At 43.1% G+C, this 17,537-nt stretch overlaps 1 protein-coding gene and 1 long non-coding RNA gene across 3 annotated transcripts in view; one reads left to right on the forward strand and one right to left on the reverse strand.

The window, feature by feature from the left end:
* LOC133361321 (uncharacterized) overlaps positions 1-17,537 on the forward strand; it is a 329,555-nt gene that overhangs the window by 153,574 nt on the left and 158,444 nt on the right. The gene's annotated exons all lie outside the window — the stretch shown is intronic.
* The window catches only part of LOC133347148 (ceramide transfer protein-like), a 48,538-nt gene that overhangs the window by 23,165 nt on the left and 7,836 nt on the right, over positions 1-17,537 (reverse strand). The window contains exons 2-5 of one of the 2 annotated variants that reach the window (XM_061559303.1): positions 10,497-10,613; positions 4,921-5,028; positions 1,702-1,840; positions 635-721 (exon numbers count right to left, since the gene is read on the reverse strand). In XM_061559303.1, the coding sequence (XP_061415287.1) occupies positions 635-721; positions 1,702-1,840; positions 4,921-5,028; positions 10,497-10,613 (451 nt within the window). Of the gene's footprint in view, positions 1-628; positions 722-1,701; positions 1,841-4,920; positions 5,029-10,496; positions 10,614-17,537 lie in introns of both variants that reach the window. The other variant, XM_061559214.1, reaches the window with a different exon arrangement.

The raw sequence follows: 17,537 nt of genomic DNA on the forward strand, positions 1-17,537 counted from the left end.
CGTGACATTTCAAAGTACCTTTAGGGTGAAGAACATGCACACACTGCAACATTAACTTTACAAATTAAACTAGAAATGTCTCAATAGAATTTATTCTTTCAAGCTTTGTTCAGAGAACTATGAAATAGCACTGAAATGCCTTTGTAGGTGGATTCATAATGAAAATATTAACAAACCTAAGTCAAACATTATATCTTCGTCATTCCGTTTGATCCCAAATGCTACTGTACCGACTACCGGTTGAACAGCTGAAATACTAAGCTAATGCCAAGAGCCTATTCTCCTGACTGAACCTCGATGTTGGGCGTGGTGGGGCACACCTATAAACTAGCACTTTGAAAGCAAGCGTTGGTGGATGCTTTGTATTTGTGTGCCTCTCATACACAAAGGTTATTACGTACGGCGGCTGTTTTTTGGGTGTTTTTTGGGTGCAGGACCCTCCTGAAGATGTAACCTTCAGTCTTTCCAGGATAAATGACATTTATACGCGACACCGGCTTGACAATTCGTCAGTGCACACCTTTGCACACGGCAATGGTTTTGCCGACAGGTGCATATCCTAGCAGACAAAGAGGCAGATCGCCCAGGTTGGCCGGCTGCTGCGGTAGCAAACAAACAAGGCACTCACTCTCACGTTTCTCCTTGTGCCCGCTGTTGCCATTCAGGAGGTGGGGTCCGTGCACACCTGACTCATGTAGAATATCATCATCATCGCCCGCAGCTGCAAAGAAATGAGCATCATCCTTTGTTTACAATACGATACTATGTAGATATATTTTTACGTTCAAGTTACATCTAAACGCAACCACGTCTCAAGATGATACACGTAAGCAGCGTGCATATTATTTTGTCGAAAGAGGCAGTTAGTCATAGGAAGAGGGGGGAAAAGAGGAAGTTCTTGAGGCAGGACTTGAACAAGGGCAGGGGATTTAAATTTCGACTTAAAGCTTTCGTGACTGCAGGGATTCATCTTCTTGGTTCTTTCGGTAAAGTCACGTAAAAGGGAAATAATAAAAATAAAACATAATAAAATAATTCTCACGACGTTTCAGCCACAACGCAAGCAGCCGTCCTCAGGTGAAGAACAGGTCTGTCGGAAAGACAGCGTCATTGATTATGTTGTATTTTTATTATTTTATTATTTCCCTTCTACGTGACTTTACCGAAAGAACCAACAAGAATAAAAAAGGGCAGGGGAGATGACAGTACGGATGGATAGGGGAAGGGGGTTCAAGGCTGTGGGGGTAACAAAAGAGAATGAGCAATCCCCCACTGAGAGAACACTTCATTAAGTGAATGAACACATGTCCAGGGTCAACACCTAACAGAAGGGCAAGGGCCAATACAAATCTGGAGCTATCCCTTTCACGTAATTACAGATTAGCCATAAACAATCCACTGATGGATGAGGTCCTCCCCAAGCCAATCACCATATACCACAATCCTGCTACGTATTAATCCACCTAGTACCTACACACAAGCTGATTTCATCACTCAATCTCCCCGCCGGACGTTCTCACGGGCGCCTTCTGAGAGGAACAATGACAGAGTTGCAGCTCTTTTCAAACACTGGATGTATATAATGCGTTGCGAGCCATCTGAGGTTTGCAAAACACACAGCCAGCTTGGCTTCCTCCTTGTGATAACAGAGAGAGAGACAAGAGGGCAGGAGGGACAATGCTTTCTGCCGGAGCATTTCACCACGATCACGGTGCAGGACGTCGAGGCTGCTGGAGTCGGCGCAGGCGTCAAAATACTTCTGCAGTGTCTCCACCTGGCGGCACAGGATGTCCCGAAACGTCTCCAGCTCCGCCAGCTTCTCCCTCAGCCCCCGTGTCCGCTGCAAGCACGGATTTGAGGGGCATCAGCGCGGAACGGGCGAAACTCACAGCGTCACAAGAGCACATTTGATCGACCGTACACAATTCGAATGTGGGCTGTTGTTGTGGCATGAGGCTTTCACGAAGGCACTATGTTTCACAGATGGGTAGAGTATGAAATAGCCTCATTTCTGGGGACGGCTTGACCCGATTACGTCATTTGTAATAGATTTTCAACGTTCTATTATTTTTGGTATAACGTCATGGGATCTATAACATCCGCGGTGAAGCAGGCAGTGCGTAAAGTTTGGTTCGTATACCTGCAGTATTAACCAGGGCAGCCACTGGGCTCAGAACCACAAACCTCTGCAACTGGAAAACGTGCTCCCGCGAGACCATCTTCACTTACAGACAGAATCTGGCATGCGTTAAGTGTGCAACGATGCATCAACCTGTCGATTAAAATATCGTCTTATGCTCGTGATAATTTATGACAAGTTATGGTCCTTTGTCATGCTGCTGGAGGACAAAGGCCTCCTCAGACTATTATAATACACACGGATGTCGATTGACCATACTTCACCATATTCTTAGGTTTTTTTCTCCGTAAAGTCACGTAGGTAAAAAAAAAATTTAATAAAAGTAAAATATTTTACTTTTACGCGACTTTACCGAAAAAAACCTAAGAATATGAATCCTTGCAGTTACGAAAGCTTCAAATCTATACTTCACCATGTTGGTCAGTGCAGGTCAGCGAAAGCAGATGGGGGGTTGGGGGGCTCCAGGACTGATTGATTCCAATATCACTCGCAGTGTGACCTGTGACCGGGAATTTAACTCGGGTCGCCAGGTTGATAGGGCAAGGCGTCGTGAACTGTTGCGCCATGACCCCCCCCCCGCCCCCCTAATGCTCGTGATATTTGCATCAAATCGTGAGTGTGTGAGAAAGATTATTTGCAATCTAGGCAAATTATGTCCAAATGATTGCTAACGATGATGGAAATAACGAGATGGTACAAATAAAGAAAAACATTGTGACTGGGTGAAGACCCCCGGGTGGCCGGCCCAGAACACACTGGCGCTCGGCTGGCCTGAGAATGTCTCGGAATTCCCCAGGAAGAGTTATAGTCCGTCGCCAGGGAAAGGGAGGTCTGGACCACCCCACTCAACATGCTGCCGCGACCCTCACCAGGACAAGCGGATTGAGAAACGAACAAACGTAAATTGTGACTCTCGTCGTCTTACTAGACACAGGACGTTACATTGTTTTTTCCAAATTGCAGGTCACGTTTCCCACACTGATGAAGACATGTCCATTTTTAACCCATGCGCGTCATTCCCGCGTACTGTAAGAGAGAGCGTGCGCAAATGCACGGCTTTATTAACCGATAGATGCGAAAAGATGAACTGCGAAGATGACACACGAGGTCTGCACTTTTGGAAGAGCATAAACAGATTACAAAGAACAGAGATTGTGCATTAACCTTTTTCCAAACTTTGGTGACCTTTGCTCTAAAAAGAGACATGTTTTTCTTAGGGTTGCTTTGGGAGGTCACGTAAACAGCGGTCTAGCGACAGTAATAAAAGATAAGTTATTCATTCACACTCATTTCTTAGATTCCTTTCGTCCATTGTGTGTGCGAAAGGGTCTGCACACACACAAAAACACACGTACAAAGCACTCGCATGTACACACAAAACAAACAGCTCCATCATCAGATGTGTGGCAGTGACGAACAGGCCAAACAAAAACAGTACGTAATCCACTCATTCTGTACCTGAGAAGCGAGGAAAAAAAGCATCAATACACCTATAGAAGCAGTGCAATAACAAGATCAACAACAAACACTGCTCCTGCCGTACGTAATGGGACTCTTGAAAAGTGGTTCCCATACCTGTGACCCGCCAGACACTCGTGGTCTGCAAGACCGTGGGAAGCACTGTGTGGAACTGTCGCAGTTACTTTTTTCACCTACACGCTATATTTTGTACTGCTCATTGCAAAACTATTCAGACCAATTGAAAAAAATATATAGTTTCAGTAACTCTTTGATGAGCATTTTCCGGTGCTTTTCGAGGCATGTTATTTTATGGCAAGAGGGGTCCTGAAAGCATACCTGTCAACCCATACGGTTTACCTGTATTCTTGAACAGGGATATTGAGTTTTCAGGTCCATACGGTGTACACCCGTTTCAATGCGGGCAAAAAAAATGTGTCTATTTGTTTGTGCTTCTCCCTCGACTTTGTAGGATGAACGTTGAGATTTGTAAGGGCACGGGGGGACCAATAAAGTCTGAATTGGTCTGTAATAAGGTAGGTACTGAAAAGGGGTTGACAGGTGTGTGAAAGGTTGGGAACCACTGCTTTGTGGCATGAAGAGTTCATGAGAAATGGCATCGCGTCTTCAACACGTGTAAATTAAAACCGATGAATGTGCAGAAATGTGCTGATGAGACAATTAACAAATGAGGTGTCCCACTTTTCCAAGCTATTTTTTGTTTGTTTAAAACATATTCCAGTTCTACATCACACCCTTGTTATTTCATTACACACAACCCACCTTGAAACCACATATTACACGTGATAAAACACCTCTTACATAAAAAAATATATCCACAAATGTGACTAATGCCTTGTATGCGTAGTTCACCGTTAAAAATAGGAAAGCCTGATAATCTAAAATTAACTGTTGGATGAAGGCCTCCCCAAGCCGTGTCGATAAAGGGGGTTGTTCGACCTTACATTACCACCACGATGGTCTGTGCCGGTTGGTGAGGGTCGGAGGGGGTGGGGAGGGCTGGGGATCAGATATCACTCGCCACTGACGTTAGCCATGGCCACGTATCAAACTCAGGTCGCAGGGTTCAAGGCGTAGCGCGTAATCCACTGCGGCACCACTCCACCGACGATAACAAAATTGATTATCCAGGCAAAAGAAGGTACGCATAACAAACCCTGGAACAAAGATACATTTGGCCAGGGTCAGCATTTCCTTGTAGCAATGGGCTTCAGGAAAATATTTTTCGTCATTGAGGTTATTGTCACGGTTTTCATTTTAGCCATTTGTGTTGTTTTTTGTTGACACACGCAACTGCCCACCTTGAAAGAGGATATGGAGGTGGTAGAAAAGGCACTGGTGGTCGACAGGATGGAGGCCAAGGAGCCATGGCGGCGCAAGTTAAAGTCCGAGCCGTTGATGATTTCTTGCTGCAAGCCGTGGGCACGTGGAAACGACAAGGCACACGTACACACACAGTCAAATATCCCCCGTATAGCCTGAGCAGACTGTTGGAGCAAGTGCTGTTAGCGAGCATCTATGAAGGCTGGCACGGCACACGAGGGGGTGGGTGGCCAGCACCAAACCCGGCTGCCTTTGTCTCCCCAGTGGCGATGTTTACACACTGCACGAGGTACTAATTTGAGGCCGAGTTCACCTCGGGTAGGAGGCCCATGACCGGTTCAGATAATCGTCACTGGTGTTAGCCATAAGCGGGAATCGAACTCGTGTCGCCAGATTCGTGGCGCAGCGTGCTAACCACTACACTACTGCTCCCCACAAGCGGTAGTGTAGCATACGCACACGTAACACACACGCATACACACAACCGGTGCACAGACTTACCTTCCTAGTTCCAACCAGAAAAGACCCAAACTCGGTCAAGAAAGCAAACGTGAAATAAAAACTCAATACATTTCGTCAATAACATTAAAAGGTGACATTACAGGCAATGGCTCCCTTCCTGATAGCAGAGAAAGAACCATTGTCCATAAAATTCCTAACATATTCATTATTTATATATCCCCTTTTCGAGGCGCCGTTATTGATGAATGTGCCGGGTTTGTGTTTGTGTTCTATTGCAGTGTCAATTTATTTTTTTGTGTTTAACATTAAACGTTGAACGGCATCATTCATCCTTTTGATCGGTATTTTTTCCTGCTAATTAATAGAAAAAACGTGCAGATATTTTTTGTTTTATCATGTATTTTTGGAAATCTAGCTAAAAGCAGTTGTTCAGAAAGCACTCTTAGTATAAAACATGACTGCACACGTAAGGTCAAACTGATGCAAAACAAATTATTCAAGTGGGAATTTAATACAAACAGCTAATTTTGTCTCCAAATAATGTTGCTTTCTCCCTGCCGTGTACATTTTTAAATGTCGCAAACGCCACCAGTAGGCAGACAGACGCAAACCATTAGTAAGATAAAAGATAAATATGCATCACGTTTAAAGCAAATCCTGTTTGTGATCAATTATTGATGAGGGCTGTGGGATTTTATGAAGCCTTCCCCTTGAACAACCATCTGTTGAATAAGTAAACGCAGTGGGCAGACACCTCACCTCACCTCCAGCGGATGGCAATAGTTAATGAAACACAAGCTGGGCTGGCCAGGCAACTAAATCAGTCTGCAGCTACACAAGAGCAGAGGTTGAAAGGAACAGGGCTTTTCTAGTTCAAGGCAATCATTACAAAAAATACACATCAAGAGTCGGCTGTGCTAAACAAAAAGCCCTACTGCTCACTACTTAACGGTCACCCAAATGGAACAACCATTAAACAAACCCCCATTTCAGACTTCAAACTGTTGGGGGCAAACAGGTTTCCCAAGCGGGTCACAAACACACAACATAGCTGGAACATCAAATGAAAGAGATTGGAAGAGTGCACTCAGTAAAGGTTGGTCGGAGTTTTGTGCACAACTGTTCTTGAGTAAATATAAACTTTGGAAACTGCATTGGATACAATGTTTACTCGCAGGCATGGCGAACAGCTTCATAGAAATGTTCCAAATCATTCTACACAGCTTGTAATGTGTTGATTTCTTCATACGTAAAGTGTACGTGGCTTTTGATTGTTTCTTATGTTGTGACATTTATCTAGTTAGCTAGAAGTTACACATGTTCAGGAGGTGCATCTAAATACTGAATCTCATTGACGTTTTAAACCTTTTTGTTAAAGCTTAGATCTTCGCAGTTGTGCTGGAAAGTACTCTGATGTGTTATGGTTGTAGAGTGTATTGTTCAGCATGAAGTTAGACATTTCACTCCACATACTGAGAGCCTCAGGAATGGGACTGTAAAAAAAAACATTTCTCCCCCGATTTTATACGTAACATGCTATCAGCATCACATCATAAAACGAACAATCCCTTCATGTTATAGCATGGTCCAGAGAAGCATATTCCACAGAGCTGCCTTTGAAATCCCTTCAAGTCACCTCTAATTCACATAGGAGGAGAGAATACTTTCCCACCCTGTCAAAGTATTTTTGTCAAATGACAATTAACCAAATATTGCCAAGGCTGAGAACATCAACCCAGGTGAGTCACGGGCAGCTGTCGAGATTCAAACTGAGGATCTCAGCAGTGGCTACTCGGCATGCTCTGACCTTTGATCCCCCCCGAACCACAAGCAGAGTACGTCATAGATCTGATAAGCACCCGGGGGCAGGTTACATGCGTTCATTTTACGACCTTTAAAATAAAATAAATCTGGCGCCCATCCAGTATTACCAGTTTCCATATTACATGTTTTAAGCTGCAGATAAATGCCAACAATTCCACGTGAGAGCCTCAAAACACCTCCCACAGGCACATTTTTAACAGGGGTGTAAAAAGCATGAGGTTGAGATTCTAAAAACCTAAAATATATCCCATGTACTGCATACGGCAGTGGCTGAGAGTGAAGCCAAGTACAGCATCGTATGCAATGTCAGAAGCTATCGGCTGTTATCGTGCATTTATTGCAAGGGCTATTGCATAATGCACCCTTATCAATGGGCACATTATGAACTTTGCATTATTTTGAAACTGAGGAATCACAGTATTTTTTCAAGTACAATTTACACACTATGTATATACACAATCCACGACTGGATCAAGGTCTCCCCATGCTGTGTCAGTCATGATTGTTATTAGATCACACTTCATCACGTTCATCAGTGTGGCTTGTTGAAGGGGGAGGGTGCAGGGTAGGCCAGTTGCCAGTGAAGATAACAGTTGCCACTGACGTTAGCCGTGGCCGGCAAAATCAAACTTAGGTTGATGGGTTCATATCGCGATATGCTAAACCACTCTCCCACTGCTCCAACCCATACTGTATACACCACGTGAAACTTGAACAATAGCCAACCTTAAAGTTACCATTTACTGCCACACACGTGTTAACCATAAACTGTATGCATTGCAGGTTTAGATTGGGTCGTAATTTTTTTGTGCACGTCTAAAACGTTAAGTCAGCACTCCTCAAGGATGGCGGCGAGATGACTGTCAGGCATATTCTGCATATATTTTAATGTCTGTGAAACATCATTGGATTTTCACACTGAAAGGCGTAAACAGGAAATCGTAATTTTCAGAGCTTTAACATTGAAGTCAACACTCCTACCATTGCACGGTGTACTGGGCCATACCCAAGTCCCACTATTATGGGGAGGATTGTTAGAATAATCTTGTAAATGACCCTCCATAAAGCCATCAGATTGTACTCATGTGCTTATCTTCTAAAGTTCTTGCTCACAGAGGCCAAAATAGGGCAATTTGTAGGGTTATTATCTTTTCCACAATCAGTGCTCGGACCAGATCATGTTCATCAGTTTTTAAAACGCAGCACGGTAAAGTTGCCGCTTGTTACTTTCTTTATGGCCACCGTGTAGATATCTTTGACGTATTTATTTTTGTGGGACATGGGGTACTGACCCGACGCTGCCGAAAAAGTCAAGGCCTGGGCAACAGTGACAAACTCCACTCAAGAATGAGCAAACACACCACGGTGTAACTGAGATTTGGCCCAGAAGAGTGACCTTTGGGTTAGCGTTTGCGTGTTTACAACGGCGGCGACGACGTGCCAGTTAAAAAATGCCTGCTCCTGTTTACCCACCATGACAGAAGCGCACACCGTCGCTCATGCACAGGATGCTCTTGTCAACGACATAAGACATCTTAACGAGCGCTTTGGAATAATAGCCCGTTTCAAACAGTTGAATATACTCTTGCAAATTTGGGCAAATGTTTACTGCACCGCCGTTGCTGCACTGCAGAGGACAAACAAAACAAACAAAAGCTACTCCTTGCTAGCTCTCACAGTGGCATTACATTCAAAATGCCATCTCGCAAGAATGACGCCATTAGAGTAAATACCAACCCCATTGTAGCCAATGGAATGTATGTAGTTAACGCTTGACTTGCCGAGGAACCTAGAATAACTCGCCACACAATGACGCCTCCTGTTTGCCCACGGATCACTCGTGGAGATGAAAACTGAGGGCTCACCACCAATTTGTCCTCCACTATTGCTGAGAGAGTATCCGAGTGACAACTTTCAACGCAAGTACACACCCAATATGCATGCGCGACGCAGAGCATTTCCAAGTGGCACATTTTAGCTGTGAGCCAAGGTTATTGTAGATGTGAACAGAATCAGCGGGTCACAAACCCACAACAATTGTGTTTTTGAGCCGAGTTTGGTGACACGCGTATGTAATCCAATACCTTAAGAGGTAAGAGATGGTAAGCCTGAACACTGCTTATCACAAATGCGCGTCATAAATTGATCATGTAGATTTAGCAATATTCCGAAACCCACTGGGCTGTGATGTGGCCAGGACATCTATGGCAGTAGATAACACTAAATAATAATTTGCGGTGTTGTGCAGAATACAAATAACAAAAGAGATAAGAACACCAAGGTTCCCCTTCATAAGTCTCTCCACATGAAGTATAACAGTATTTGTTCCATTTGGAGAGACAGATATACAGAGTATGCTCTTGTCAAAAAGTACGTGGAGGGGCGGATACATATACAGAGGAAATATATCTGCTCATGGCAGTACAGCAAGTTTGTAAACAAGTTTGCATGGATCTTTGAGTCTTATACCCCCTTACGTACCGGGTACTCAAGTTTACTTCCGACACACAAAACGCTCCATGAGAAGAAAATGGCCAAAATATCCCAATGCAGAAGCCGTATGAATAAGAGTACTGAGGCTCAGTGGGGCTGGATAAAATCACATGATTGTGTTTATGCTATTACACAACAGACACGTGCCCTGGTTTATTTATAGCAATACCGTTCACCTCTCAAATGCATTCTGCACGTCAAATTTTGTTTAATTTAACACTGTCTGGAAGTATAATGAATTAGCAGTTTATTTACTGAACGTAAAAAAATGTACGGATGTGGCTTTGGTCGTGCTTCTCTGGCACATGAGGCATGCAGTAAAACCAGTTTTCAGACAAAAAAAAACCCCTCCAAGCTGCTCCTATGCCACGCAACCTGACACCCATGGCTAACCACCTATGTACCAACTAAAACTCTTTGCGCCGCCCATCGTGTCACGAGCACTTACACGTAGATTTCAAATTAACCGCAGCAGAAGGAAAGACTTCACCCTTTTGTTTGACTCCCAATTGCCAAGGGTGTTGGTTACCTTTTGCTTGACGTTAACAGATAATGGAGGGCGAGTAAGAAACAGGAGAGAGAATGTGGGTCTTGAGATCATGTATCAAGTGATGAGTGGAGGAGCTATTAGGGCCGTCAATTACCACACTGTAATAGGTGCAACAACATGCTTTGAGACACCACAATTCAGCCTGTCTTCGCAACAAACGGCCCGCATGAAGCAGTAAACCCCCACTGCAACTCTTCTTGTGAAGGTTTCCCGAAACCAGCGTACCTTGCTCTGTTCCAGGATATCCATCCAAACTCTCCTCTCCTCGGCATCTTCCGCCCTCATGTACCAGACGTTGTCGTTGACTCGGACGTCAAATCGACATTCGTCAAATTCATGCGGCTGCAATACACACACATACACACACAGAGCAAAACAAAACCACGTGAGAGTTTAGCCGGGCTCTCCTGCGTCTCTTCAGCCGCAATATCTTCTCTATGTGCAATGCAAACTTGCTCGCTCTTTATTTTCACGTTCACGACACCCTTATCCTCGAAATGGTGTATTTAAGTAAGTATTTCACTGTCTCGATTTAAAGCTTTCGTGACTGCAGGGATTCATCTTCTTGGTTCTTTCGGTAAAGTCACGTAGAAGGGAAGTACGTGACTTTACCGAAAGAACCAAGAAGATATTTCACTGTCAATTGTTATATCCGGCACCTGATGCAATTTCTTGGTTCAAAAGCAAGTCTCGGAGCTGCTTCTCTGGGGATCATCACTCTGCCATCACTCTACTCTTTTAAACAGACATTATTGACGTACAAACAATACAAATGCGAATGTATGTAATTGTTTTGTGAGATGATTTGGTTTGATTTACTATATATTTTTAATATTTTATATCGTGTTCGTTAACCCTTGTTGCCGTGTCTGTCTGCTGGCTGAGTCACCCTTGACAAAAGAACCGCATAGTTCAATTGGTAATTTACTCGGATAATAAACTTCTGATGTTCACGACATATCAGTACAATTTTTAAGTAAGTATTTCACTGTCAATTGTTATATCCTGCACCTGACGCAACTTCTTGGTTCAAAAGAAAGTCTCGGAGCTGCTTCTCTGGGGATCATCACACTGCCATCACTGTGCTCTTTTAAACAGACATTATTGACGTACAAACAATACAAATGCGAATGTATGTAATTGTTTTGCGAGATCATTTGGTTTGATTTACTTTATATTTCGATTTAAAGCTTTCGTGACTGCAGGGATTCATCTTCTTGGTTCTTTCGGGAAAGTCACGTAGAATGTATAATAATAATAAAAATAAAACATAAGAAAATAATATAATAACATAATATAAAAATATAATAAAATAATATAATAATATTTTATTATGTTTTATTTTTACTATTTTATTATTTCCCTTTTACGTGACTTTACCGAAAGAACCAAGAAGATTACTTTATATTTTTTATATTTTATATCGTGTTCGTTAACCCTTGCTGCCGTGTCTGTCTGCTGGCTGAGTCACCCTTGAAAAAGAACCGCATAGCTCAATTGGTAATTTACTCGGATAATAAACTTCTGATGTTCACGACATATCAGTACAATTTCACATGAGCATTATTTGTCTCGAGCTTTCGTGACTGCAGGAATTCATATTCTATCGGTCTCTCGGTTAAGCCACGTAGATAGAAAAATAATAACATTAATAAAAATAATAACAATATCACGACGTTTCGATCGCAACACAAGCAATCGTCATCAGGGAGAGCTGCTGAGGCAGGAAAGAATATATTATTTTCCTGCCGCTATATTTTTCACCTGATGACGATATTGTTATTATTCTTATTAATTTTATTATTTTTCTATCTACGTGGCTTTACCGAAAGACCCAAAGAATATGAATTTGCAGTTAGTTGAGGGACCAACTGGATTTTAAAGGCAAATTTAAGCAGAACTCTTGTTCTGTCACCACATATAAATCAAATTATGTTTTACATCGTACATTGACCTATTGGCTTTCCAGAACAATATTATCCATCAGTATTTAAGCAAGCAAATTTTAAACAGAGTTGTGCAATGCTGGGTACAGCCTGGAATGGCACACAATGATAGGTGTGGTCCCAGTTGTGATAGGTACTCCTTTTGGGCAATGCATCAGTTAAGGGGGGGTTATTTGCCGAGTATGGGTGGTGGTGGTGGCTGAGAGATCTAAAGTAAAGTATGGTTTCACTATGCATACAGTTCTGCATGATGCATTCTTAACCACGGCCTCCATAACTCACTGCGTGTGCTCAATCCCTTGCTAATAATTTAAAAGAACACACAGTCCATTTCGTGACTCATTAGGTCACGGTGAACGGTGTCCATTTCGATCTGAGATCATCGAACCGAAGCACAATTGTGTTAGTTCACCAAGCTTCTGACAGGTGTACTACATGAACTAAAGCTTGAATCATCAAATACCATGAGGAAATATGGTATCATATGCATGCAATACAGACCATCGGGCAAGGATCACTGGTTCCCAAACGTTTACAGTTCAGTTTTATTGTTTGGCAATAAAATAAACTATTAGCATTTGAGTACAACCACATTCGACTGTAGCACACTGTGTCCTGAAAACAAAGTACAATTAGAAAAAATACAAAAATGATCACCATGGTATCGCAGGAGACAACAAATCACACGAGCCGATGCAAATATTTACTACTATAATGAGCCAAGAATGTCTGTGTGTCCCGCGCGTGACGTCACTCCACGTCGACCGGAGGTCGCAATCGGGTACCCGATACCCGTACCCTACCCGATACCCGGCTACCCGTACCCAGCCGGGTACGGGTACCCGTTTGCGACCCTGGTGCGGCCGGGTATGGGTAGACCGTGAGTCACTGGTGAGTAACCGTTTGTCACTCATTTCCAAACGTCTTGTCTCTTCTCACAATTCAAGTTCCTAGACACAACCCACCCGCGCCTGCAACATGGCTTCATCCCAGAGGTCGCAATCAGGTACCCGATACCCGTACCCTACCCGTATCCGGCCGGGTACGGGTAGGGTAGGGTACGGCCGGGTACGGCCGGGTACGGGTATCCGTTTGCGACCCTGGTGTGGCCGGGTACGGGTAAGGAATCAAAACCCGTTTGCGACCTCTGGCATCGACCAGCCCCCCTCATTAATAATCATGAGCAGGTAACGTCACTCCACATAGAACAGCCCCCCTCATTAATAATCATGAGCAGGTGACATCCTCCAAATGGACACCCCCCCCCCCTCCATTAATAATTAGTGGCTAACGTCACTCCACATGGGGGGGCGAGGCGCCTCCTCCCCCATTCTCAGCGTCGACTTACAACCCTCACGACAAAGGCAGAACCCTCACGTCACGCGATCTCCGTAACGCTGTTGAGACATAGAAGTAAAAAGGACGTCATGATGAACAAGGGATTATAACCTTTAAATGAAATAAGTCTATGTCACCGTGGCCTTACAAATTGCACGCGAATGGATGCAATGAATATCACTTCGCGGTCTGCTTTTCGCTTGCAAGTTTCATATTTACAGCAAAACACCCGTCCTTGGATGGGTAAAAGGCTAGTTCCTGTAGATTTAAGCATTTACTAAAAACACCATCCGTGTAATAGACATCTAAATTAAAAGCCATCTTACTATTTGCATGCACGTCAATGGCAGGCGGATGGGTTTTGAATCTCCCATCGGGATGCGCACGTGTGTCAAGCCACAGAGAACAAACGCGTCATTTGTGGCCAGATCACTTCTGAAAAATAAGTGAATACCTCAGTGGGCTTTGCCTGGTAGGATGGGGATGGTTTCGTTGCATTTTTATGTGTTTGGGTGATTTTTTACCTTTCATTAACTATGCACTACGATCATGATTTTGTGATGTTTGTTGTTGAAACTTTCTTACCCGGCCCTACTCGACATCTGTGAAGAGGATCTTTCTAGCTAATCGGATTCTATCCAGTATAAGTATTATTATGATTGTGTCATAGTACAATAGGGATATTTTTTATTCTACGGTGTCCAGACCTATGGCAGGAAAACTTACATTGTTCGGTTAAACCAGGGGTCGGCAACCTACGGCTCCGGAGCCGCATGCGGCTCTTTACAGGCTGCTTCTTGACGATATGTACAGTATGTACTCAGATGCATTGCGGCTCTTGAAATACTGAATTTTGTACCGAATTGGAAAGAAATGGCTCTTTTTGTTACTCTGGTTGCCGACCCCTGGGTTAAACCAACTGTGATCCGGGGATAAGGTAACCTTTGCTTCTTTAGTGTCGCTGCAATAACTTAATGCGTACACCAACAAAAAACACACAACCTTTTCTTTAAAAGGTTTACTCACACTGTAATTTTAAAATGTCAATAATTGGCAATTATACTGCACGTACAAATATGTTCAATACATGTACAACTGCAGGACTGTAAAGGTGTGAATAACGCAATTACCCCTGACAATTGGTTGTAATAATTATTTAAATTACAGCCCTTTTTTATCAATCCACTGCTGCAAGAAGGCCTCCCCATACCATATCGGTAATGGGGTTGTTTGACCATACTTCACCATGCTGGCGAGTGCAGGCGGGTGAGGGTTGACAGAAGCTAGGATTGGTTCAGAAATCACTCACCACTAATATACGTATGTTGAACTTCTTTCGCACCATACGTAGCCAACCGTGCTAATCGGAGGTGCGGATGGCAGCCATCACCAGGAATTGAACTCGGGGCACCAGGTTCATAGCGCAGCGCACTGACCACTGAAGCAGCCACCATTCCCAATCTGACTACTGGCAATAAGACCAAAAGCGGATGAGTCTGGTGACCAGTATCCAGGAATTGAACTCGGGGCACCAGGTTCATAGCGCAGCGCACTAACCACTTAAGCCACCATTCCCAATCTGACTACTGGCAATAAGACCAAAACCGAATGAGTTTGGTAACCAGTCTTCAGGAACTGAACTCAGGGCACCAGGTTCATAGCGCAGCGCACTAACCACTGAAGCCACCATTCCCAATCTGACTTCTGGCAATAAGACCAAAAGCAAATGCGTCTGGTGACCAGCCTCCTTTGGCTAAGGCCTGCGCAGTACATTTCCTTATTCTGGACAGAGAAAAACCTTACATGTAAATTTTACTACGGTGCAACATATAGCGTGTAAAGGAGGCAACATGATTTGTTGGATACGAGTACTACTTTCTCCAAAAAAAATCATCATCAGCAGCCACAGTCAATCCACTGCTGGATGACGACTGCTCAAGCCTCCGCCATTTCTCCTGCGATGCAACAACACCTACACACCGGTCTCCTGACGTCAGCCACCAGGTGAAACAAAACAAGCAGAAACTAAACACGAGTTGATTTGATCACTCCATCTCCTCAACCGACGTCCTTTTTTGACGCGCTCCATTCCTTGGCCGCCACTCCCGTCAACGACAGGTCATCATCCTAATAGGGTTTTTCCCCTTTTTTCTGGCAACAAAACTGACAACTTTTGCAAGGAATCATGTTAACATTAACCACAATACTTGCAGTCAAATGCAAAAAAAACAATACTCTGATAATTTATGCATTGTCCTTGAAACTGATTGGTCCACACCAGATACAGCTTTTCTTAGAGCCTAGTCTCATATGGTGTTCGACCAGATGACGCCAAAAGGCGCACAGTTCAAAAACAACGTATTTGACTGCAAGTATTGTGGTTAATGTTAACATGATTCCTTGCAAAAGGTGTCAGTTTTGTTGACAGAAAAAAGGGGAAAACCCCTATTAGTATATTTTGGTACTGGCAAAGGAGGCCTCATGATGAAGGTCATCATCCGTTCGATGTGTCCTGCCCAAGCCCACTTAGATTCCTTAACAACTGATGGAGGTCATCAACCTCAATGTCCTCTAATCTACGCTCTTCTTTCTGTTTCTCAAAATAATTCCAAGCACACACCTGTCTAAACGTGTATGCTCAAAAGAAATCATCTGGTGTTCAAAATAACTCTTCAAACACTCTCACGTATTTTCGCACCTCCGATTAGCACGGTTGGCTATGCACGGTACGAAAGAACTTCAACATACGTACATAACATCAAACATGTGACATGCCTCACACTGCATGCCGATACAGTATTAAATATTATTGGAGCATCTTCTTGGTTCTTTCGGTAAAGTCACGTAGAAGGGAAATAATAAAATAAAGTAACACATATAAAATAATTATATTATGTTACTTTATTATTATTTTTATTTTATTATTTCCCTTCTACGTGACTTTACCGAAAGAACCAAGAAGATGAATCCCTGCAGTCATGAAAGCTTTAAATCGAAAATTATTGGAGCATGTTTGTTTGCATGTTTTACCACAAGTACGTGTGGTTAATGCCGACTTAATACCCTGCAAAATATATCTATATTGTATTTCAACATCTGAACACCTATTTTATTGCCAGAAAGGGTAACACCTATTAATATTTTTCATACTGTGATACTGGCAAAAAAAATCCCATAGCTATAACAGTATTAATGTTGAAACTTTGTACATCAGCGTAGATAAAGGGCTGACCCAGCCTGGAAGCGTTAACAGAATTGGCCAAGAGTAATTCTTCCTGTCTTATCAGTGGCAGCCTTGAGTGACCACAGGACTTGTACTTATGACCTCAACTCAGTTTGCAAGGCAAGCATTTATGCCGCAAAATGTGTCATGAGAAAAAAAAGTTTCTCGAGTAAAACCAAGAAGTTGATGTTTCTCTTACCAAATGCAGAACTAAGTAAGCCTTTCTATGTTAAAAAGTCGGCTTTTAGCAAACAATGCAGCCATCACCTGAACTCACCACACCACAGCACTTGCATTATTTATCATTTATTATGTAACAAGCATACTTAAGGGCTAAGGCAATCTGACTGGGCTAAAATGCATAAATGTGAGGTGAATGAAATCGTCACATTTCTTTCATACCGCAATATTTTTACTTACAACGCATGGATAAATGTAACAAAAGGAACCGATTATGAAAGGGAACAATGCACTAACCTGATGTACAACAGCTTACAAACACGCAAGGCGGTACAGTGAAAAAAAAACGTCGCAAATCCAACTCGCTGGGGACTGAGGCATAGAAAGATACAGTATGTGAAAAGGCGAGATATGTGAACATGTGTACAACAAAAGTTATACACTACGCACAAATTGAGCACTGAACAAAACTAAAGAGCTTTAAATATAGAACGTTAAGCGGTTGTTTACAAATGCAGCACTGTACATTGCTATGTGGTTTGCAAGATACCTACTATAATCACCCAAAAATGTCTGTCC

This window comes from Lethenteron reissneri, chromosome 1, assembly GCF_015708825.2.
Source record: "Lethenteron reissneri isolate LAM-NWPU_2019-01 chromosome 1, ASM1570882v1, whole genome shotgun sequence".
In the NCBI taxonomy this organism is placed as follows: Eukaryota; Metazoa; Chordata; class Hyperoartia; order Petromyzontiformes; family Petromyzontidae; genus Lethenteron; species Lethenteron reissneri.